Source organism: Canis lupus, chromosome 35, assembly GCF_048164855.1.
Source record: "Canis lupus baileyi chromosome 35, mCanLup2.hap1, whole genome shotgun sequence".
NCBI lineage: Eukaryota > Metazoa > Chordata > Mammalia > Carnivora > Canidae > Canis > Canis lupus.
The window spans coordinates 4,619,880-4,644,784 of record NC_132872.1 but is presented as its reverse complement, the minus strand read 5'-3'; the positions used below and the strand labels follow the sequence as shown (position 1 = coordinate 4,644,784).

The 24,905-nt window shown below is 51.5% G+C and overlaps 1 protein-coding gene and 1 long non-coding RNA gene across 5 annotated transcripts in view; one reads left to right on the top strand and one right to left on the bottom strand.

The window, feature by feature from the left end:
* The window catches only part of MYLK (myosin light chain kinase), a 203,680-nt gene that overhangs the window by 90,226 nt on the left and 88,549 nt on the right, over window positions 1-24,905 (bottom strand). For all 4 annotated transcript variants that reach the window (XM_072811851.1, XM_072811849.1, XM_072811848.1 and 1 more), the window contains 6 exons: window positions 24,703-24,721; window positions 23,061-23,587; window positions 22,317-22,523; window positions 18,180-18,314; window positions 14,361-14,513; window positions 1,401-1,538 (listed from right to left, as the gene is read on the bottom strand). In XM_072811851.1, the coding sequence (XP_072667952.1) occupies window positions 1,401-1,538; window positions 14,361-14,513; window positions 18,180-18,314; window positions 22,317-22,523; window positions 23,061-23,587; window positions 24,703-24,721 (1,179 nt within the window). The remainder of the gene's footprint in view (window positions 1-1,400; window positions 1,539-14,360; window positions 14,514-18,179; window positions 18,315-22,316; window positions 22,524-23,060; window positions 23,588-24,702; window positions 24,722-24,905) is intronic.
* LOC140624887 (uncharacterized) lies at window positions 5,739-6,702 on the top strand. The gene is made up of 2 exons (XR_012024329.1): window positions 5,739-5,926; window positions 6,360-6,702. It is a non-coding gene; the product is annotated as an uncharacterized lncRNA (long non-coding RNA).

The following is a 24,905-nucleotide window of genomic DNA, read 5'->3' as shown; positions in this document are numbered from 1 at the left end:
TCTCTCTCTCTCTCCAAAAATAGATAAATAAAATCTTTAGCAGATTAGAATAGCATCTGGCATGTGGAAAGTGCTCAATGAATATTCATTGTAATTATTTAACAACAGATTTGCAGAAACTAGAAAAGATCGAAGCAAAAAAAATCAGAATTCAAACTACTTGGTAACCCTGGGCGGCGGCGGGGGGGGGGGGGGGGGGGGCAGTGTTGAAGCCACACACGTGGCTCCCTGGGTGTGAAGCAAATGCATTTCCTGCTCTGCGCCGCCCCACACGCAGTGCATGCATCCCCAGGCAATGCCATGGTGGCTTTGCAGTAACTCCTCTGTCGATTTTCACCAGAAGGAAAAATCAGCATTTCATTTTGCTACCATACAAAGGCTGGGTCTGAGGGTGAGAGATGGGCACGAGCTCACGTAGTTTCCAAACCCAGCTCAGGGTGGATAGCATTTCCAGGTCTTACTGGCCGACTTTCCTGGGTAGATTCTCGAGCAGTTTGGTGGGGCATAAAACAATGGCCATCCATGAGGGTCTGTCCCTGCAGCAACACTGTGCTCTGCCCCTCCGAGGAGCAAGGCCCCGGGAGCGGGAGCGGTTGCCGAGGGAGGCTGTGCGGTGTCAGGCTCTCTCAAGGAGAGAGAGTGGGTCTGTCCTGCTGGGTTAGCCAGCAGCGGTGTGGAGGCCAGGAGGGAGCAGAGAGCCTCTGATCTGGGGGCAGGTGCATGGTGATCCCTGAAAGGGGGATCCCATCGGCTCTCCCACAGCTCATCTTTATTACTTCTGCAGCTCAAGAAGAACTAAAACCCAGGAGAGTGGCCTCCGGGCTGTCAGGGGAACGGACAGTGGTCAGCAATGAACTGGTCAGCAATGGTCTGGATATGCTTGGGCACAAGCCCATCGAGCAAGTCTGTGCCAGCAGAGGGCCTGAACTTCCCTCCCCGGCCGCTAGGAGCTGTGACAGCTCACACTGGGCTGCTGGTCCCAAGCTCTTGTCACCCTGCCCTGGTTTTAGGAGGACCTCTTTCTATCTTCTCACCTTAATCTTAATAGAGCAACAGAGTCTCTTCCAAGGACGGGCAGTTCTCACATCAGCTGGTTTTGCACCAGTGTTCACAACCTTCCAGCTACACAGGCCCCGCTGTGTTTCCCCACCAGTCCCCAGCCCTCTAGCTGTGGGCATCTTCTTCCTCTGGACCACCATGAATTGACCTTGGCTCCAGAGAATCCTGCCCAGGGGAAGCAGAAAGGAGGGACCAGCAGGCTCCACTTCTTTGGGTCCACGGACTGTCCCGTGCAGACTTTCTGGTGGGTCGATGATCTGAGTGGGATATGGGGGTGCAACGCCCACACTGCAACCATGCCCGTTTTTACATATACCCCAAGGAGAGATGCAGACACAGACCTGACACCTGGACTGTCATGGTGACCTGGCTTCCGTCCATGACTTTGAGGTCAGAGAGGCCCTGCAGGAAGAGGGGTGCGACGGGCTTGCCGGGAGCTGTGCGCAGAAGATACCCACTCTTCCTGTCGCTCTTCTTTTCTGGGTGGCAGACAACAGAATGTGGGGTGAATAGTCATTTATTCATTCGACAAACACAGACTAAATGACTGCTCGGCATACTACTATGTTGAGGCTCAGGCTCAGGCTCCGGCCAGAGACCAGCTGCTGACAGGTGAGGCGTGTGGGGAGGTGCCAGACATCGCCAGGAGCGAGGCGAGCCCGTTTCTCTGCTTGGCATGCCAGTGCTCCTGCCTGGGAGCAGGGAAAGGTGGGGCCTCTGCAGGGCCAAACCCAATGTAGGCTCTGGTTCTTCAGGAGAACTTCAATGCCTGGCATCTTAGGAGATTTTGGGTTTTGTTTTGTTTTTTCTTTAAGTTCACCTACCTTTTTTCAATTAGTGGTCCGCTCACATGGCACAAAATTTTAAAAGCACCAAAAAGTATTTATATAGTCTTCCTTCCACCCCTGACCTCTGGCCATCAGGGCACCTCTCCCCAGAGGCCATCAATATTCAGTTTCTTGTTCATCTTGCCATCGATGGTCTATGTACATAACACACACACAAGCAGATAGGTGTACTCTTGCGTTTTCTTCTCTTAAAGAAATGATAGCACACTACACACACTGACTGATGGCTTAGTTTTTCATTTAATTTTTCATTTAACAATATGCCTCGCTGCCTCTCATAAAACAGAAGTGAAGAGCTTCCTTGTCACCTTCTATGGCTGTGTGATGCTCTATCGCCATCCCATGAGATCTTAAGCACCTCAAGGAAGCCAAAGCCACTACACTTATGAGAGTGACTCGAATGGAAGAGACCAGCCGTCCCAAGCCCTGGGGTTGGCGAGATGCGGAGCGCCGGGACCCCTCACACACTGCCGCACCATGCTTGCTTACAGACCCTTGTGAAAACAGCTTGGCAGTCTCTTAAAAAGTTAAACATGCATTTACCATACGAGTCATTCTACCCCTGGGTATTTACACAGGAGAAATGAAAGCACATAACCAGACAAAGACTTGTAGGCAAACATTCATAGCAGCCTTATTCCTAACGATCCCAAACTGGAAACAACCCAAATGGCCATCAACAAGTGAGTGGATAAAAAGACTGTGCTATATTTATGCAATGGGATCCTGCTCAGCAATAAAAAGAAACAGACTAACGAGACACAACAACAGACAAACCTCACAAAAATGGCACTGAATAAAAGAAGCCAAAGAAAGAGTACATACTGGATGATTCCATTTATATAAAATTTCAGAAAAGGCAAATTAGAGGGATAGCAAGCAGATCCGTGGTTGCCTGGGGCTTACGGGGAAGGACTGTGAAGGGACATAAGGAAGCATTTGGAGTTGATGGAGATGTTCATTTCTTAAAATTGGGCGAAGTTTTCAAATTAAACACCATGAATATATGTACATCAATATTATCTTAAAAAAAAAAAAAACTGGGGAAAGAAAGTCTCCGAGGGAGGGAAGAAGTACACCAGCTAGTCAAAGACAAAACTAGAACAACTCTCTGGGTTCAGGGCTGGCCCCCTCACCCCTGTTTCAGTTCTCCAGGGAGATGGGGTCACAAACAGACTGATATTCTTGGGCTGCTCCCCAAGCTGGGCTCTGACCTGCCTCCTGTGAGCTGGGGGGGAAGGGGCAGCAAAGTGGCTGAGCCAGTGTCAGCGTCCACGCAGGACAGCCCTGGTGCAGGAGGAGCTCGTGGCTGCCCAGTCTCTGATCCTGCCCTTTACCCTGTGAGCCAGGCGGCTTTGGCCTTCTTCAATCATTCTGTAGCCTTTTCATTTTGTGTTTTGGCAGAAGCAGGGGTAGGGAGGGAGAGGGCTATGGTATCTGTGACTTAAACTCTAAGTTTTGGGGAAAGGGGCTCTGGTATCTTGGGTTCTTATTAGCAAAGGCCATATATACCAGATTTGCAGAAGGCCTAGAGCCATGCGGATACATCTCCATGGTGCTTTATATACCGGAGAAAGATCCAACTCCAAATTTGCCACTGAATTTCTATCTTTTGGTACTTAAAAAAAAAAAAAAAAAATAGGGCCCACCGCAGAGCTCTCCCAGGGCAGCCTCTGGAATGAGGATGGGAGGGGCTGAGAAAGCTCAGGATGCTGGAGGGAACCCTCCTCCAAGGCAGGTGCATTGTGAAGGGCATGGACCTGGGGCACAAGGGCGGTCGAGGCAGGGGATCCCTACTGTCTGGGACCAGAGGATCAGCCCCAACTTCTTCCTCCGCCCCAGACCCCAGCACTGCTGCCTTTGCCAGAGGGGCAGCCAGGCAGGTTTGCCCTTGACCCGAGGCCCCAGGAGTGGGCTCGGGGAGGCCGCGTCCTGGAAGTGCAGAGATCTCCTTTCTCTGCCTGGACTGCAGTGGCCGGGAAAGTAGGCTGCCTCGGGAGAGTTGAGGAATTTCCTGTCCTGCACCGACGGAGGCTTGAGAACAAAATATTTTTGCCTGTCTAGATTCCCCCCGATTCGTGCTCCTCTGTTGCCGCAGCCAGTGCCCTGTTTCAGAGGTCCGTGTAGACGGGCATTCCTACGTGCTATGGGAGCATCAGAAACCGCTTCGAGCCCCTGGCGGCCCCTCCGGGGCCCCTCCCCTCTCTCAGGTGTTCGCCCCCCCAGGTTTCCTGGCCTGCACCCTATGGGGCGCAGCCCGTGGGGACGAAAGGCCTATCTGCGGCCTGGGCGCCCCCTCGCACGCAGCAGCTCCCGGTCCTCCGCCGGCCACAGGAAACGCAGGGCCGGGGCCGGGCCTCCCGGTCACTGCTGCTCCCCGAAGCTCAACTGCCTCATCTGTGTTTAGGGTCCCAACAGTATAATCTCAGGACTCCGGGGGTTTCAAAGAGCTAACGTGTGAACATACTCGGTAGGACCCCTCGGCACCAACCAGATCTGCGGTGTGAAGCTGACACAGGCACTGATTCCCACCTACCCACCTGGGCTTCATAATTTTGGGGTTTTCAGCTCCAAGGGAACAGAGATGGGGCCCTCACCCAAGGATCGCAGACTTGGGGTTTTTTGTGTTTTTTGTGTTTTGTTTTTTTTTTTTTTTTTAAATGACCCGTGGCAAATATTGTTAGGAATACAAATGTATTGCTTCAAACTCTCCTGAGATACAGGTAAAATGATTTGAGAACAACCTGGCTGCACCCCGTCCGGGAGACAGATGAGTGGGCGCCCGGCCTGGGAGACATTGCGTCTCATGGCACCGCCGCCCCAGACCTGCTCTGTCTTCCCCAGGCCTCAGCCTGCAAGGAGGGCAAAGGGAAGTGACTGGGAGTAAGCGTGCAGAATGAACTTGGCCTCAGACCTACAGCCGGTGGTCACATGGGACCAGCGTGACTGAATCCAGGCTAGTGAATGGCTGAGTCATCCCTAGCACTCAAACACCGCAAATCCTTCACAGGGTGAGACACCGACCAACCCTCCCTACACACACTCGGCACCAGGATTATTACAGAGCCAGTAAGGATCTCAGTTTGGGGGCAAGTAGTTTTCCGTAAGAGGCCTGAGAACAGCAGCCCTAACTAGAATCCTGAAGCCGCAGTCCCAATCCCACGACTCCAGGCTCCTGACGGAGAGGCCAGGGCGCGCTTGGGTGAGTGGCCTGTGCAAGCTCACAGGGCCAGGCCCAGGCAGACCTAGAGCTCATACCCAGGCCTTGTGACAGAAAAGCCAGGATGGTCTGGAGGCCATCTCCTCCACGGGAACCAGGCGTCTCCAGGGGCAAACTCTCCACAAGGACAGATGTCTTATCTGCTGACCCACATCCTAGGCCCTAGCTAGGAGAGAAAAGCTAAGGCAGAGCAAGGCCAAGCCAGGTAAAAAGGGCAAGACGTGTGTACTTCATTTAATTTCAAAGCCGAACACATTACTCTGTGTCACCTGTCGCTTACGTACTATGGCATCAGTTGATGCTCACTCTTGTGCAGGCTTAGATGAAATCAGAAGACAGATGGAGACTGGTGCTCTGAACTCAGAGATCTGGCTGTGGGATCTGAAGCAAGCTCCCCAACCCACAGTTATCACCAATTCTTGATGATACAGTGTTGATAAGAGTAACAGACACATCATCAGTACAACGCATGATGAATACTGCAGGGTTTTTAGATGATTAAAAGCAGCAACATATGTAAAGCAGCTAGAACAGTCTCTGGCACATAAAAAGTATTAAAATACATGGATTTTTTTTTTTTTTTTGCCTTTCCTAAACCAGCTGACTTTTTTTTTTTTTTTTGGTTGGGCACACTCCATGTGACCATAACGACAATGAGAACAGTCCTTCGTTCCCACTGAACCAGACAGTTCTGGAAGCTGAGAAGACATCGTCACAACACCACCTTGCAGAGTCCAGCACTTCAGGATTCTGAAGGATGTTCGCAGCCTGTTCAGCGTTATCCTTGACATCCCCAGAGGTGGGGCAGATTGTGTCCCCACTAATGTCGGAGAGAGCTGAGGCTCAGAGAAGGGAGCTGGCCCGTGCCAAGATCCCGGGGCTGATGCAGCCCACCAGGGGCCTGGTCTGGACGCTCTCCCCCGCCGTCCTGAGAACAAAGGCCAGTCACCTAGATTCCACGGGGAGGTCTCTGTCATCGTTTGCACCAATGCCCAGGTTCCCCAGTGATCCTAGAGAGGGTCTCCTGGCACAGTCTCCGTCTGAAGCTGGTGGAGGGGGGCTAAGGTCTCAGGCGAGAGGCCCCCAGGAGCACAGGGAACCTGAGCCTTCTTCATCTGGGGAGGGCGAGCACTGGCCGGGGCACACAGACGGAGATGGCATGGGAGGGGACCCAGAGATGCTTCCCGGCTCAGAAGGAGCCAGATTAAACAGATTCCAGGTTTTCTCCGCAGGTGTGCTTCCTGCTGCTCTGCTGAGACCAAACCCAGAGAGGGGCTCCCTGCCCTCTGGAATCCAGGAAGGGCCCAGATGCACTGGCCTCGAATTAAAGATTGAACGTGAACTCACCTGTGGCGCTGGTACCTGGTCACCTGGCCAGTGACTCCGTGGTCACTCACAGACTCACTCTGTCATTTATCTGAGTAGCTAGCTACTGGGTGCTCTATTCCATTTCGAGAGAAAAGGAATAGATCAAGCCTGTCCTCCGTGGAAAGACAAGAACTGAGATCAAGAATACTTAGAGGCAAAAAAAAAAAAAAAAAATACTTAGAGGCAGTCTGTCGATGACAGGAATGATGCCATATGCATTAGAGCTGGGACAGGACTGAGAAGGGAGCGGAGCGGGAGAGAGGACGGGCAGAGAGGGGATGGATGGGGGGAAAGGGAAAGACCCTACTGACCCTCCAGCGTTTTCCTCTGTGGCCACTTCTGCAGTTTTGACTCATCGGGAGCTGTTTTTGAAGACTCCTGTTGTGACCTTCCACATTGACTTCTTGCTCCAGTGGAGCAGAAGGAGCACATGGAGAACCCGTCAGGGTCCCCGAGGCCCAGAGCAGGGAGGTGTGCAGGCCATGGCGGCTGCAGGCCTGGCGACTGGACGGGGTGTAGTGGGCGGCCGCCTTACCTCGGAGCGAGGGATTTCTCCACCTGTGAAGTGGAGCTAATTCACAAGTAGCAAGTGGCCTTGTTACGGGAATTAATAAATAAGATGAGCCAGCTTTCCTGACCACTTAGTGTTTTTCTATCAAAACGACGTTCCAGGGATCCCTGGGTGGCACAGCGGTTTGGCGCCTGACTTTGGCCCAGGGCGCAATCCTGGAGACCCGGGATCGAATCCCACGTCAGGCTCCCGGTGCATGGGGCCTGCTTCTCCCTCTGCCTATGTCTCTGCCTCTCTCTCTCTCTGTGTGTGTGACTATCATAAATTAAAAAAAAAAAAAAAATTAAAAAAAAAAAAGACGTTCCACATTAAAAACACTATTATATTTTTGGAAAGCTCTTATCCAGAGAAAGAGTTAAATACCCACACAACAGGTGCACTTTTCTCATTAATTCGTATACAGTAACCTGCATAGGCCCAGGCTGCTCCTCAAACCTGGGGACATGAATGACACCTTAATTGAAATTAAGAAGCGTCTGCAGCCCAATGGTGGCTGTGATCTAAGTCCTCCTTCAACACTACAATGATCCTCTTGTTCTTCCCTTTGGGTCCTTCCCTTCCAAGGGTTTAGCGGGAAAAACAATTCTAGTTTCTCCCTAGGAGCATTTTCTCCACCCGTCTCCTTTTATGAGCCAACCTGATGCTCCCTGAAGGCTGGTGTTTACGGAGCCGAACTTGCATTAAATACACATGTTTACGCTTTTGAGTAGTTTGCCTTGAAAAGGGCCCTCGGCAGGCTCCCAGCTCATTCCAAAGTTATTTCAGATTAAAAAAAAAAAAAAAAAGTGGGAAAGTGCTTGAACAAATGACAGACATATAAACAGAGACAGGGTGTTGGTGGGAAACACTCTACCATCTAAGGAGCCCCCCCAAGACTCCCCCACAGAAGGGCCCCCGCCTATTGCTGTCATGGCCGTTTACTAAGTCCCACTCTCAGAGCCTCAGGCCCTGTCCATGAGCAGCTTGCCTGCATCCCTAGATTCACAGGTGGTCACCAAATGAAAATGGATTGTGCAATGGCTCTCCCCTCCTTCCTAACACCCCATCTCCTAACGTCTCCCATGCACAGACACACAGACCTCTTGCAGATGCATAATTGGAGAGGAAAGAACCGCTGAGCTATTTTGCTTAGTCATTACAACACAAAATACCATCCCAACAGCAAATCTGATTCATTCCAAACCCTGTTATAATATGGGAATTCAGTAAATCACCAACTGAAGGAGCTCTGGAAGCACAGTCCTCCCTCCTTTCTTTATTTGGTGCTCAAAATCCAGCACGTTCCAGGACGGGTCACAGACTAGCCTCCTTTCCCTAAATGCCATGACTGTTGACTCTAGAGGACTTGTCAAAGGAAGCTCTACCTTCACCCAGCCCCTTCCTATTTGTGGGGTTTTTATGCAAGGTGTAAATCCCTAGGGAGGTATTTGACTTCTCTTCCAACAGAAGTCTGTCTCCTCACCATATAAACCTACTTGGTGATTCAGCAAAACTTCCACTTGTGTGTCACAAAAAGAGCCTTGCTCTGTTGGCTTTTCTCCCCCCCACTGGCTTCTCTAGAACCTAAGAAGCAAAGGGGATTAGAAGCGTACAAGGAGGAGAATGAAAGGAGACAATGGCGTATGACATTCCCCAAAAGATCTCTGGCCAGTAATGGTAGGGTTGCTGGATGGGACGCAGGAATCATTGCAACCACCGCCTTCTGACCTGACTCAGAAGTTAACAATCAATCTCTCTAGGTGAAGGTAGAGCATCCAAACCATCCAGTGCCCCCTCTTGGTGAGTGCCTGGAAACCACGCTCTCCACCACATGGTCATAGCACAGATCACATTTTTGCTCGTAGGGACACAAGGCTGTAATTCTGGATGGCACTCTTGACCAAGGACTCCGAGCAAGTAAATGCCAGATATGGCAAATAGCGGGCTGGAGAAGTAGACAGTTCTACATCTCCAGTTGTCCAATTGGTAAAATGAGGCTCCAGTTCTGATACGGACGCCTACGTGCAAACATATACACTCAGAAGACTTTCTGTGACATGAAGGACCCGCATGGTGCGCGATCCCGTTCCTGTTGTATCCAAACTATACAAAACTAGAATATTGGTTACAGAATAATTTAACATTTATTTGCTTGCCTTAGAATTTAAGTGACTTTTGGACAGATGTTGTGGGTGGACTAAGGGTCTTAAAAGATAAAGAAGATGTGGTCTATGTGCACAATGGAATATTCCTCAGCCATTAGAAACGACAAATACCCACCATTTGCTTTGACGTGGAGGGACCTGGAGGGTATTATGCTGAGTGAAATGAGTCAATTGGAGAAGGACAAACATTATATGGTCTCATTCATTTGGGGAATATAAAAAATAGTGAAAGGGAATAAAGGGGAAAGGAGAAAAAATGAGTGGGAAATATCAGAAAGGGAGACAGAACATGAGAGACTCCTAACTCTGGGAAACGAACAAGGGGTGGTAGAAAGGGAGGTGGAGGTGACTGGGTGACAGGCACTGAGGGGGGCACTTGATGGGATGAGCACTGGGTGTTAAGCTATATGTTGGCAAATTGAACTCCAATAAAAAATAATTAAAAAAAAAAAAAAAAAGACAAACGGGATCCCTGGGTGGCTCAGCGGTTTAGCGCCTGCCTTTGGCCCAGGGCGTGATCCTGGAGTCCCGGAATCGAGTCCCACGTCAGGCTCCCGGCATGGAGCCTGCTTCTCCCTCCTCCTATGTCTCTGCCTCTCTCTCTCTCTCTCTCTCTCTCTCTCTCTCATAAATAAATAAATAAAAATCTTAAAAAAAGAAAAAAAGACAAACAAAAAAATTAAAACCGATGCTGATCCTTCTTCAATCGATTTCTCTCCAGCTAACATAAGCATTAGAAATGTTTGTTTTTAGTAATTGGAAGCTTATCGAGGGTAGAGTCCGTACTTGATACCACTGGACAGGTTATACAACATCCAAAGTCCCCGAGCATCACTTGGGAGAGAGGTGGCAGTGGCAGCTGTCAGGGCTCCTCGCTGCCCCACCAAGCGCCTGTCACTAACCTGAGAGTGACCGGGCCTCTCCCGACGCTCGCACATCCAGCCACGGCTGACTTCCCTGGCGCCTGGTGTTTCCATTAGAGGTTCTTCATCAAAACAAATACTCTATAAATATGCTTATTAAGGTTCTTTTATTTTTTATTTTTTTTACTCTATGAACCAGTTCTTTTAAAAAAAAAAAAATTTTTACCAACATTTTATGTCCTTAGGTGCTTTTACGAGACCCAGTAAGCCTTCAGTTACATAAACACCCACTAAGTCAAAATGGGCACAGTTAGCAAGATAGTAAATCCAGTCACTTAAGAATTTTAGCCTTGACAAAGACACTCCAGGGGGAGATAAATTAAAATATTCTAGCCTGAGGAAGTCTCCCCCTCCCCCACCCCAATGACTCAGTCCAAATACACGGAAATATTTACTCTCCCTCAGATCTTCCTGGGCTCTGCAGGAATTTGGATTGATCATCCTTTGGTCTTCATCTTGGGTGGGGTTGGTGGGGGAAGAATTTCCATTGCTTGGTGGTTAACTATGGGGGATTTTCTTTTTCCCCCTGGGGCAGCGGGAGGACAGAAGGGGTATTTGTTGAGGGACTCTTGAAAGCTAGCTGGATTTCTTGCACACTCCCGCAGGGTAAGTCAGGAGGTGGAGGGATGCTCTGCTGCACTTCTGGGGAGGTCGCATCCCTGCGTGGGCTTTCCTACCTTCACTGGACACATGCTCACGTGTGTTCTACACGCAATAATGAATAAGGCATAGTCCCTGCCTGCAGGGAGCTTACAGTCTGGCAGGGAAGCCAATTAAATAAGCAATTAGAGTAAAATCTCACAGTTAGGATAAAGTGTGTGCTCCTTAGCCCTAGAGGCCCCGCATGAGGGGCCCCTGCCTCTCCCTCTGAACTCATTCTCTACCACTGGCCACCACACGCCTTGCTCCAGCCACACTGGTTATCTCGCTGCCCCTGGTATAGGCCGAACTTGCTCCCAGTTTTAGGGCTTTTGCACTTGCTGGATGGCCCTCCTGGAGCACCCTCTCCAGCCCACGGAAGTGTCTGCTCAAAACAGCTCCTCTCCCTGCAGCCTGCCTTCCCCAGCCAGTGTCGTCACCCATCATCCAGAAGGATCCCTTCCACCCTTCTCAGCCAGTCTTTGATCAAAGGAGGTGCTGATCGCTGCACGTCTCCCCATCAGAACGCACACGCCACGAAGGCCCAGCTTGTCCGCCCTGCTCACCGCAGCCTCCCGGGAACCAGGATGGGCACAGAGCGGGGGCTCAGGGCGCGTTTGCTGACAAGTCAGCACAACGGTAAGGGGGGGTTCAGCCAGTAAGAGAGCTCACTCTGGGGTTAGCAGGAGGGCCTCCTAAAGGACATCTGTTGGGAAGAGAGGCAGATTTGGGAGGAAGGGGCTGCAGAGCAGAGGAGGCAGAGAGAGTTGGGGCAAGTGGCGCGAAGTCACGTCCGAGGGTTGGCCCCGCGATTTCTGGATGATGGCAAAAGCTTGGCGGGAGGCTAAAGGAGCGAGAAAGAAAGAGCCCACGCCCCGTGTTTGCCAGGCTCCTCTGCTGAGCCCGCCCACACAGCCGTCCTGGGAACCGCCCCTCCCGGGCACCCACCTGCACCCACCTGCGCACCCAGACCCCAGGGTCTGACCCCAGGGTGGCCAGGGCCTGTAGAAGGGCGCTCTTGGGCTCTCCTGTCCGCCAGACACCTCCCTCCCTCTCACGTTCTGGGGTTCTCTCCCCTTACTAACAACCACCGAACGGGCACACAGAGGGACAGACAACCGCCCAGCCACCGTGGCAAAGTTGGTCCTTTGGTAAAACCACTTAGAGTTGGCATTTTGGATCATTTTACCTTGCTTAAAGGTGGGGGGTGGTGGGGTCTTTTGGACAATCATCGTAGCAGCGCACGCTGAGGATGTCCGCTGTGTTCATTAATTCAATCCTCAGTACCAGGGTCTGTGACTATCAGTGTCCCCACGGCCCAGAAGAGGAATGTGCGGCCTGGAGGGTCAAAGGGCACCCCGGTTGCCAGGGCAGCTGGTGGTGCAGCGGGGTTCACCCCCGGCCAGTCCGCTCCACAGCTCAGATGGGACTGCGGCCGGGGCCACACTGAGGGTTAAAAGAAAGGCCAGGCTTGGGCAGAACCACGCGGGGCACAGGAGGCACAAATGCCTCTCCTGCAGTCCCTGCTACCCCTCAGCTCCCCCAAGAGACCTAGAGCCCCAGGAGCTGCCAATAAAGTCAGAAAAACTCCACAGCTGAGAATGGTGCGGGACGTGGACATGAGCTGCCCAAGCGCCCTGGGGCAGGGAGCCAGGGAGTCGCCGTGCCAGGCTCAGCCTGCCTCACTCCTGTGCAGACAGCCCAGCCCTGTGCCCGGAGCGCGTGGCCGAGCCTCTCAGCCTGTTTCACCATTTATGGTATCTGAGCCTCTGTTTGGCCTTCACAGGCCAGCAAATCCCCACACCAGGAGGGAGTTCTCACTCATGCAGGGCTGTTCTCAGGGCAAACCCAAAAGGCTGCAGCAGCGTTCTTGCTGGGAACCTGTTTCTGCTTTAAAACACGCTTGGATGGGCAGGCCCCCAGGCCCCACTCCCCACACAGACCTGGGGACCAGGAGGACGGCCCCAAAGACTCCTTGATCCTTCATCTGGGGACCCTCGCCTCCAGAGCGACTATTAGCTCAGCTGAGTGTCTTTAATCCAATGTAAACCCAGGCAAGTGGGGGCAGGCACTGGATTAGTGGGGCCACTAGGCTGAAGCTAGCAGGGAGAGTCTTGGGCAACAGACCCATCGCATGTCAGTCTGGCCTTCTTGCCTGTTACTAGGCTTTGCAGTAGGCCACGTGGATGTCCAGGGAGATGAGGGCTACTCCCCGGGCCCAAAAACATGAAGCTCAGATCTGTTCTTGTCTCATGACCGCAGTTTCCCGAGCCTCTCAATGGGCCATGAAACCAGAATTCCAGCTGACAAATTTCCGAGAGGCCAGAGTCAGGCTCCCACCTGGGTGTGAATGACCTTCTTGGAAGGAAGCAGAAGCCAGTTCCCAGGTGAGGACTCCATGCCAGGGCACTTCAGAGAAACTGGGGAGGCCAGGGAGTGTGCCCCTTCTTGGCAGACAGCCTCATAGAGCCAGCAAGCCCCTAATCCTTAAGGGGTGACACTGCCGGCCGACAGGGCCCAGGCTCTCCCTCTGGGCCAGAGGCTGCACACTCTGGGAAAGGCTCGGAGTCATCGGGATCTGGGTCTGAAAGACCAATCTGACCTACCAGCTTGTGTGCTTAGGCAAGGTACAGAAGCTTTCTGAGACTTCCAGACCCTTCTGTGTAAAAGCTAGGGACAGCACGGCCCTCCCCAGGGCTGCTGAGGTCTAAATGAGAAAGTATTTAACGCAGTAACCAGCACATGATTTTCTCCTTGCCTTTTTCAGTGAAACCATGTCCTGCGGCCTCCCAGAAGGCTGCTCACGTGGTAGGGAGACTCTCCCCACGGGCCCTGAACCCTGGGGGACAACAGAGAGAAGAGACATGGTCTCCTGCTGGGAAAACGGAGCACAGCACACCCGGTCTGAGCACCCGGGCCCCAGACACACACTGGAGCTGGGGCCCAGGCCCTGGGGTGAGGATGGGGAGGCCGGCTTACCTGAATACCTCGGCCCCAGGAAGCATTCCCTGCGTATTGTCACCATGCCCACCGAGACCACAGCCCAGACAGCCCTGTCTTGAGTGCTGTGGCTCCCCTGGAACTCCCTGGGGCCAAGGGCTTGGCGCAGATCAATGGATGAGCATGATAATCAGATTACTGGACACCAGGCTGCTGATGTATGAAAACAAGCCTCGGCAGGTGGGGAGGTGCAGGGTCAGAAGGAAAAGGGGAACGACCTGGGACCCTCTCAAAGCCTCAATGCCAGCACTCTGTTGGCCAGCGGCCCCTAGCACAGGAGGTGGCATTTGTGAGACCCCCTAAGTCCTAGGGGGTATGGGGGTACTCCTCCCAGAGCATCTTTCAGTGTGCGAGGTCTTCTTCCTACCACACTGGGAGCTTCTTGAGCCAAGGGAACCCTTGCTTCTCACCCCTGCATCTTCCCTCTGCCCTGATGGAGTGAGGCGGTGGGGAACTGGCCTTTGCATATTCACTGCGGACCTCTAGAGGCCATTTCCTCCACCTGCCTGCCTTCAGATGCAGTGCTCTTTCTCCAGAGCAGATGTCTGCAGCAAAGGTGCTTCTAAAGAGGTGCCCAGAGGCTCCTACCATGGACGGTGACCCGGGCACTGCAGGACACCTGGCCCAAGGTGTTCTTGGCCAGACAGGTGTAAATGCCATCATCTTCCGGCAGGGCATCCTGGATGTGGAGCTCGGCCACGCCAGCCTCGCAGGAGGAGTGAGCGTACTGGATGGGCTGCTCTGTGGAGGAAAGCAGAGGAAGGGGTCAGGCCAGGGGACTCCCAAGGGCGGGGATATGATCCCTGTCCTCAGTGGGGCTGCTGCTGTCATGTCCCCATGCTCACTCAGATCCACAGGGGGCTGACGACGTGTCAGGCCCCCTCTCTAGCCAGCGGGTCAGACGCTTGCAGGTGGAGAAGGAAGCAGGGGCTAGGGAGGGAGATGAAGGAGAGGCAGTAGTCTCCTTGGGGTGCAGGAGCAAGGCTGGGGCTCAAAGGACCGTGGGGAGAGATTCTGGAGGCATTCAGAATGCAGGAGGGAAAGGGACATAGTTCTGTGCATTTTGTTTAAAGAAACAGTCCCGACGTTCACATCCTGGACTTCACAGAATTCTGAGCCTGGAAAGAATCTTACAGGGTCATCTGGCCCACAGCCCAGCCGCAGGCATAACAGGCCTCACCCAGACAACATGAGGCTCCTGGCTCCTTTTAGACATCTCCAGAAATAATGATTCCATTTCCCACTGCAGATATTCATCAGAAAGCAAGTGTGTGACCTCAACCTGACGCTGCAATTAGGTGCATTTCGGTGCATTTTAGGGTTCATGGAAAAGATAATATGGGAATCTAAAAAGGACTTTCGTCTTTTCTTCCCAGAGCCCCTGCCACAGGAGGCCCTTTATTCAGGTCACATAAAGTCCTGCAAGAAGACAGAAGTGCATGCTATGAACCTCAGTGGTTTCCTTAATGCTATATGTTCCTGGGACTTTATCATTGCAGGATGTGAGCTTTCATTTCCAGGGGGAGAAAAAAAAATCTCATTATTGAAGATTCTGGCCTCAGAACAGGAATGTGTCCACTCACCATATAGGAAGCAACTGTCAGTTTCTTCCCTTGTCGGGCCCCAGGGTCCTGGTTTGCACTTCATAAAAGTGGGGGTGGGCGGTGGGGGGAGGGAGAAAGTACAGAAAGAAGTCCTCTCCCTGCAGGGCAATGTTTTCTTCTGCACATAGCAACACGTCGTGTCTCCATGACGGTCTGCAGAGACTGCCAAGCGAGCATGCCATAGGGCGGGCGAGACCAGATACTGCGCGGCCTACTGCACTTCATAAAGGTGGGGCTGGGAGCTGGGAAAGGCAGGGGCCTGGATCCTGCTACCTGCTCTTCACCTTAAAACCTCTCTTCCCTGAGGATACCAGTACGTTCCACGACTGCCATCAAAGTACCCCTGTGGTCAAAACGTGCCAACAACGTGTTGGAGACCTATTTGGTTACTGGAGCATGACTCATTTGGGCCCTACGCACATGGGATGGAATGGTGGCCCCAGAAGGTGTTGGCTCAGGGCACTCAGAATTGGGAGACACGCAACTGTCGGGGCCCCAAGACTGGTTAAGACCAGAGTTAGCAACCCAGGGAACTTGAGCACGATTGCCCTCTGGTGGTAACGGTGTGGAAATGCCAAGACTGGCCAAGAACAAGAAGGTGGGGTTGCTTTTCCCAGTCCTAGGGGGGACCTGGGGCGGGGGGAGGGGGTGTGTGTGCAAACCAGGAGTCGGCAAATACTGCTCACGGGCCAAATCTGACCTGCAGCCTGTTTTTGTACAGCCTGAAAGCTAAGAATAGTTCTTACAGATTTTAAATCGTTGAAAAAAGTTAAACTATTTCATGATCTGTGAAGATTGTATGAAATTCACATTTCAGCGTCCATAAATAAAGTTTTATTGCAACACTGCCATACTCATTCATCTGCAGAGTGTCCCCGGCTACTTTTTTGCTGCCACAAGAGCAGAGCTGAGTAATTGTGACAGAGACTGGATGGGCAGTAAAGCTGAAAATATTTACTATCTGGCCCTCACAGAAAATGTCTCTTAACCCCTGGTCTGGACTCTGAGCCAGACGGATGTGGAACTCTCTTGCTCAGATCCATTGCCAGTCTTTAACCTCCATGTTCTGTTCCAGCTGCAAGAAGGCTGGGTCTCTGCAGTCACTCCCAGGATCCAACAGCAGCTCTGTCTATAGTGAGGGGTGGAGGGAAGGGTGACCTCAATTTTCATTTATTTGCCCAAGAAGATGACACCTAGAAAGACTAAATGGCACCTTCTCTCATTCTTTTTTAAAGATTTCGCTTATGTATTTATTCATGAGAGACATAGACAGAGAGAGAGGCAGAGACACAGAGGGGGTGGGGGGAAAGAGACACAGGCAGAGGGAGAAGCAGGCCCCATGCAGGGAGCCCGACGTGGGACTCGATCCCGGGTCTCCAGGGTCATGCCCTGGGCTGAAGGCGGCGCTAAACCACTGAGCCACCCGGCTGTCCAGCACCTTCTCTCATTGACCAGAGATAATTTCTAGCAGAGCCTAAGCAAACTCTACCAAACAGGAAGGTCTACAAGTAACACATCAATAGTATAGAAACAGCTGGGGGCTATTTGATGCATACGTGGCAGGTGCCACTGTCCCTTAAGGAGGCTACTCTGTCAGCCCTGAGAGCTGGCTGAGGTCCAAAACCTGTTCCAGCCCATCCTCCTCACCCATAAAGAAACTGATGCCCAGAGAGGTGAAGAGGGGTGTCCAAGGTCACCAGGCCACTAGATGGCAGAGAAGGATAAGTGCCCTGGTCTCCTGACTGGCAACTCGGCCTTCGTCTTCCCTGTGATCTGCAAAGCAGGGCTTCCCAAAGCAGACCCTGCTCAATTCCATTAATTTTGTGTACCGTTCTCAGTTCGAAAATTTTGGAATTGAAAAGTCTTTTAAAATTTTATTTATTTATTCATGAGAGACACAGAGAGAGGCAGAGACACAGGTAGAGGGAGAAGCAGGCTCCATGCAGGGAGCCCGATGTGGGACTCGATCCCAGGTCTCCAGGATCAGGCCTTGGGCCGAAGACAGGCGCTAAACCGCTGGGCCCCCGGGGCTGCCCTGAAAGCCTTTTTTAAAAAGAGAAGGGGGAGGGATGCCTGGGCAGCTCAGCGGTTGAGTGTCTCTGCCTTCAGCCCAGGGTGTGACCCTGAGGTCCCGGGATCGAGTCCCACATTGGGCTCCCTGCAGGGAGCCTGCTTCTCCGTCTGCCTGTGTCTCTGTGTCTCTCATGAATAAATAAATAAAATCTTAAAAAAAAAAAACAGAAGAGTGATAACATAGGATAACTAATTTATCCAAAAAAAATTAATTTATCCAATAAGTAAAAAAAAAAAAAAAAAGTTGGCATGTCTCTATAGGACTATAATATTAAAAAGAATTAAAAAAAAAAACAAAACAAAAAAAAAAAAAAAATTACTGGTCTACGAATCCCAAAGCCAACTGCCATTAAATAAAAGGTGATGTTCCATGAGTAACTTCTAGTATGGGTCACTAATTTGTTAATTTGTTCGTTTATTGAGGGCCTACTATGAGCCTGGCCACATAGATGAGCCAAATTGCTTGTGCGGCCATGTACCAGGCACATTAGCTGTTTTATATTGAGGATCTAAGTTAATTTACAACTGCCACCTGGAAGGCAGTGGCCGTTATTCACATGTGGCAGGAGCTCAAGGCTGAGGGAGGAATAGGAAGGCCCCGCATCCCCAGCCAGGCAACGGCGACTCCAAGGTCCCGTGATCTCCCTGTACCTGGTATGGCTCTGAGTGATAAATGGGACAAGCCAAGTGAGCACGCAGGCAGCCAGGGGCTGCAACAGGGGGAACTCACCATTAAGCAGCCAAGTGATTTGGGGCACCGGGGTCCCCTGCACTGAGCACTGCAGCACAAAGTCCTGGCCCTCAATGACAGCGCAGTCCTTCAGGACGCTGGAGAACGAGGGAGCCACCTCCATCACGGCCAGCCCTGCAAGGGCAAAGAACAAACAGGCCAAGTCAGACCACAGCTGACATGTTCCGGTGATGGACCAGTCACCCCGAGCCTCGCGGGCAGGTGCCTCTCTGCCACAGGTGTGGAGACCTGCAGCGTGAGGCATAGAAACCAGCCGGGGCTGAGTCACAGCCACAAAGCAGCCCAGGCCTGGCAGTGCCCGGGGACACGGGCCTGCCCCCTCTCCTCCAGGACTCAGGCACCTCCTAACCTGGCTTCCTTTTGCTGTCCTGGGGCATCCCAGCTCACCTAGTTCCGCTTTACTTTCCAGGGTCCCTCCTCCTCTAACACATCCTATTGTACCTGTGCAATCCTGAGAATATCTTTGCCGGCCCCCTGGTGAGGACAATTCAATTTTAAATTTTCATTTTTTTTTTTTTTCCAATTCTAGGACTGGATCAAATGACAGACTCCCATCTGTCCTACTTTTTCTAACCTAGGCCAATGGTTCAGGACTGCCGGGGGCCTTGGACTCTGCATGACTCAGTTGCCTCATGAATCTGAGGCATATTCTAGTTGAGAACTGCTGAGATGAACTTTCCAGAAGCCCTCTACATTGGTGGACTGGGGAGCATTTGTAGTTTAGGAGTCTTAACCAAGAGCAATAGGGACAGATCATCTCTTCTACAAGCAGAACATGCTACAGAGAGGTCGAGGCGGGTGACAGTCGAGAAGGGGTAACAGGTTTGGTGAGTAGAAGGGGCCTCACCAGTGCCTTTCAGGAGGAGCAGTTGGGGTGGGGGGGAAGCCACATTAGACTGCAGGAGTTTAAGGACAAAAACTGGTACCTGGGGGCTTACTATGTCCCAGATGTGACCATGACAGTGCCATGAGATTGCTTTCTTTAGCTCATTTTACAGACCCAGTTAGTAATTTCTCACAGTCAAGCCCAATGGTGGAGGCAGGCTTTATGACCGGCTCTCTGACTCTCCATCTACCCTTCCTCCTCCACGCCAGGACGCCCCTCCGGGGAGAGTAGGCTGCGGGAGACCAGCTACAGTCCAAATGATGGTGCATCTGATTGGGACTGGCACTGAGGGAAGGGATGGAGAGACTAGATCAAGAGGTGTGGGAAGGCACCTCATTCCTCTTCCCAGCCAGCAACAACTTTCCTCATGGGGCCATGCCTTTGGGAGCCATTGAAAAAATATGGACTTCCGTGTCAAACCAACATGGGTTGGAAATGTGCTATCTTCTTCAAGGCATGTGACCTTGGGCAAGTTCTTAAACTTCACCACAGCTCAGTATTCTCATCTGGAAAATGGGTGTGACTAAAGTTATCTCCTAAGACGGTTGGTATAACTAAACGGAACAATAGAGATAAAGGATTTAGCACAAGGCCCAGGACACTGAGCAGGCTTTTGTGGAGAATTAGCTGTTACCATCCAATGGAAGCTGTGCGTCGAGACTAGACCTGTGGCGAGTTTGGGGGTGAAAGACAGCAGAGAGGTAAAGTGGAAGCTTAAGGGGCCACTGAGCAGAAGGAAGATTGTCTTTCCTTTCTCACCAGCGTATGCTTGGAGGGAGAAGAGAGAGGCCTCTGGACAAGGCGGGGGTGGGGAACAGATTGAAGAAATGGTGGGAGAGTGAATCATTAAGTGGGATCTTTGTGGAGAGGGGAAGATCCCCTGCAGAGAGAAGTCGTGGTAAGAGAGACAGTTTTGTGCAGTAACAGGAAAAAAGAGAGAAAGAGGGTGTTGCAGGAGAAGCTGAGAGAACGTGCCTCAGGTGGTCCGCATCTCTGTGAAGTCCTCTGGAAAGGTTTTAGAACAGTCGGTATCTCCAAGGGGAGAGGGAGCCCACATGGGCTTTTGCAAATGGCAGAGGAAGGGCTTCTGAAAATCCGCTCCTCCATGCAAGCAACAAGAACACTGGCAAAAAAACAGTCAAAATCCACTTTTTGGGGGGACTTTGGAAATTAACCAACGGCCTACCACATTCTGAAGAGCATTCATTCAAAGACAGAGAGCTGACCGTTGGTGAGAAGAGCCAGCTTTGCGGCATGCTTCATTCCCACCCCGTGTGCCCCAGCACTGTGGGAGCTTTGAAGATCACATTCTCTTTTCCCCTCAACTTGCTGTAAGTACAGTCTCGATGCACCACTTCCAATTAATAATAATAGCTACCGCTCCAACAAAAGCCTGTTGGTTTTCAACCTCTGGTGGACATGATGCCGCGTGTCCATCCCCTGCACGGAGCCTGGGATGAGGAGGCTCGAGCTCCTGGACTTGTGAACTCAACGGGAACTCCTACCGCCAAATGGAATGGATAGAATTTCTTACAAAGAAATTCATGAACATAGTAAAAATCCCAATTTAGAAAGAAATCAACAGCATGCATGCAGCGGGAAACAAGCCTAGCCCCTACCTCTTCCCCAAAATCCCCGGTCTCCCTTGCTCGAGGCAACTTGCGGACCCTTCCAGAAATGTTTTATGCACACATAAGCATCTGTTTGCACATATCTACATCGATTCTTTTCCTTTTATGCAAATAGCATATGAAACACGCAGCTCTGCACTTGGCTCTCCTCCCTTCCTAGTGTATCTTGGACATGTTTCACCATCAGAGTCGACAGGTCAGCCGTATTTGTTTTACTGGCTGCATGGAATCCTACTTTCTTGGGAAACATTTATTATGGCAAATTTCAAACACACACGCTAGTAAAGAGAGCAATATAGTAGATGATCATATACTTGTTTCTCAAACTTAATCATTGTCATCTCTTGGCTGATCTCATTTCATTAATACCTCCACCAGCTCCCACTACACATGGATTATTTCTGAAGCAAATATATCATTTCACCAGTAGGTAAGTCAATTTATATCTCTAAAATACACAGACTTCAAAAAAAAATAACCATAAGACCACCATCATGTCTTAAAAACAGCACTAATTCCTTTATATCAAATATCTTGCGAATGCTCAAATTTTCCTGGTGTCCTCTTTAAAAAATTTTTTAAATGTCTCAAAGTCACACAAAGTCCATGGATTGCGATTATTGATGTCTCTTACATATCTTTTCATCTAAGTTTCCTATAGGTTGTCCCTCCGTTCCTCTTTCTCTTACAATTTATTTGTTGAAAAAAAAAATAGGCAAAGGTTATTCGTCCCATAGAACTTCTAACAGCCTGAAATTTGTTGACTCTATCCCTGTGGTTCAATATGTTCCTCAATGGGTCAAGGGTCCCTGAATAGCATTTAAAAGAAGGAGGAAACTTTATAGAGAAATAGACGGGTACAAGGATATTTATCGCAATTTTGTTACAATAGTGAAAAAAATGGGAAAAACCTAAATACTCGACAGTAAGAACAAGCGTAATCAGCTATGCTATTTCATGAAATATTATATGGCCATTAAAACTATGTTTTTGAATAAGATTAAGTAATATAGAAAGAAACAGTATGGAAAGATGCTTATGTAACATGAGCAAATAAATTAGACTAGAAAGCAGTATACAAACAGCACAATGCCGATTTTGTTTTAAAAACATTAAAATATCATTTATTTCTGAGTCATAAGACTATATTGTGTTTAAATCCCCCACAATGAATATGCCCAAGTTTTATAAACAGATATTACAATAAACATAAAAGATGCGGGATCCCACATCATCTCATATGACTCTAAATGCACATATTTAGTGAATGTTTGGTTCTCTGTGGTTACAAAACTGAGTCATGGCACTCCCTTGGATAGCTGAAGAACCCAGAAAAGGGAGCTCTCAGCAGGGCTGGGCGTGGGGGTGGTGGGCATACTTATTCTGAGGTGACTCTGATGGGAACTCTTGATGAGGAGTCACCTGTCCTGGAGCAATGACTTTGGCGTTGGCATGTGGGTGGGGATGATGCTTCTGTCGGGTTGGACACCCAGCATGGGGATGGTAGGAGGGGACAGTCCTGCAGTGTAGGAAGCGCCCCACGGATGCCCGCCCCGCCCCCCAACAGAGAACCCAGGATGACTGGAGGAGCGTACTCACGTTTCACCAGGAGGGTCCAACCACAGGACACCTGGCCTCGGACATTGGAGGCCGTGCAACTGTAGCTCCCACTGTCCTTGGCCCGCACTCTCAGCAAGCAGAGGTAGTGGCATCCACCTTCTTCATAAACCTCAACCATGCCTTCTCGTCTCTTCACGGGGGCACCTTCCAGGAACCAGGTCACTTCAGGCTTTGGGGTCCCTGAAACTACAGGGCCAGGTGAAGGACATGAGGCTCCCAGAGAGTACACTGTGCTTGTGGGGGTAGGGGGGGGCGCTGGACCTGAGGGAGAAACTTGGTCTGGTATGAGCTGAGCTGGCTCTCCTACCCCTCACCCTACACTATGGATGAGTACACATCTCAAGATGGAGGCAGGTCCTCGGGAGGAGGGACATAGAGCGACGAGCCAGGTCTGCAGATCAGCCAAAGCCAGGAGAAGGGACCAAAGAGAAGGAGCCCCTGTGGCTTGTTTTTTTTGATGGTGATGGTGATGATGGTGGTAAGAATTAGGACACAGGACTGATACCATATCCAACAATGAACAACGGGTCACTGTTGGGTGTTTCTCCAGAACAAGACATGTTACTAGACCGAGTGCTTCCTATATAAGGTGGCTGCTGGGGTGGGGTGGGTTCTAGTCTAAGGGGCAGGGTGGATACACTGTGCCCACGGAGGCAGTGGCCACCCAGGGGCTACATTGGTGGGGTGGGGCGGAGTGGGACAGTGACCCTTAGCTCTACTCACCCTCACATCTGAACTTGACTGTTTCATCTTCACTGACCTCCTGGCTTTGGGGCTTGCTCTCAAATTTGGGGAATGTGGAATCTCTCTGGCTCTCCATGGGGATTTTTCTGGTAGCAACCTTGTTCACAACCTCCTGGCTTCCCAGGCCAGACTGCCGGGCAGGGAAGGTGGCTGTGGGGGGAGCAGCTGGCCTCTCCCTCTCTTCTCCGGGAGACGAGAGGGCACTTGAGACCGGCGCTCTTGGCTCTGGCTGGACTTTTGCCGCCTGCAGGGTAATGGTGCTGGAAGTCTTCTGTAGGACGGGGCTCCTCAGGGCTTTCCTGGGTGGGTCCCCAGGCGGCTCCAGCTTGGACTCCCTCAGGGGCTGAGGCTGGCTACTTGTGGCCCAGGTGGGGGAGCCACCGATCTGGGTGCTGGAGCAGGGCCACCTTTCCGCTGCAGACTCCAGGTGGTCTAGTTTCGGCCCCTGCGTGGTTCCATTGGTCACCTCCTTCCTGATATCTGAATTGGCCACCTTTGTTAATGACCTGTTGGTGGTGATTGGGGGGCAATGGGGAAGGAGAAGGAGGAACGGAATGATCATTTGGTTACTCACAAGCATTACTCATCACAAGCACAGACTCCAGGCATCAGCAAAGCCCACAGATGAAGACCGAGTGTGAGCAGAAGCCTCTCTCTGCAGCCCTCTCAGCTTCCCAAGACAGAGGGCAAGCAGCCATGCCCGATGCTTCCTCGCCCCTCCTCCCAATCCAGAGCCTGTTCTATCTGCACTTACCCAATCTGCCCTTTTCCTCCCCGCCGCCACCCCGAGGGCCACCCTAGTTCCCACCATGCCACTGCCTCCCCCGTGTCCCTGCTGGCCCTCTCTGATCCACGGTCTACGTGGCAAGCACAGCTGATTGCCCCTGCCCTGAGGACAAAATCGAGCTTCTCAACGTGGCCACAGGATGCCCTGTGTGAGCTGGTTCCTGCTGCCTCTTGGGCCTTGCAAGACCACCTCTGATGCCCACCAGGCTGCAGGGTCCCCCAGTGCCCACCTCTCTCTCCTCTCCCCATTTTCACACGTGCTACCACCCTGCTGGGGACACTGTCCCTGAGCTTTTCTTTACCTGCCTAATAGTACCCTACAGGCATGAGCTCAAACCTCAGGGGTCCAGGGAGCGTTTCTCTGATGCTCTAACCTACATCAGTGCCGCTCGTTACTCTGCCTCAGGCGCTCCGCAGCCTGCAACTATGACTTTGTGCAGCTCAGTTAAAGCCCTTTCCCTCCACCAGATGTCTGCTCACCCCAGGACCCAGGGTCTAGGACCAGGACTCATGCGCGGGAAAGGAAGCTCCGGAGGCAGATGTGCCACATGGGTGAGTGGGCATCCTTCCCCAGGATGGCTAACCGGTGCTGGCCAGACACCGAGAAAGGTGACAGCACGGTGTCCTCCAGAGTCTCACTCTGGTGGCCAGCCTCTACGGGACCCGTGGGGCACACCGCAACACGAGGGCAACACAAAGCACAACCATGCCCCCCAACGGTCAGTTCGCCCTCCTATACGACGACTTGGAAATTCAGGGCATTTCTCCATTGCAACCTCTCTTTTCTTGCAGGGCATCTCAAGATGGAAACAATGATTACAAAGCCTAGACGTACCTACTGGTATTGTCCAAACCTGGAAAAAGGGAGAAGGGTAGACTGTTAGCCGACTGTTTTATGTACCAGGAGGAGAAAGTGATAAGACAACATGTTTTTTTATTTCTTTCGGAGTGTTCACCTCCCGGGTTTCCACTTTGCCCCTCGTCTGTGCTCCTCCCTCCCTCAGTCCCTCAGCTTCCCTGGGCCTGAACTACCTGGTT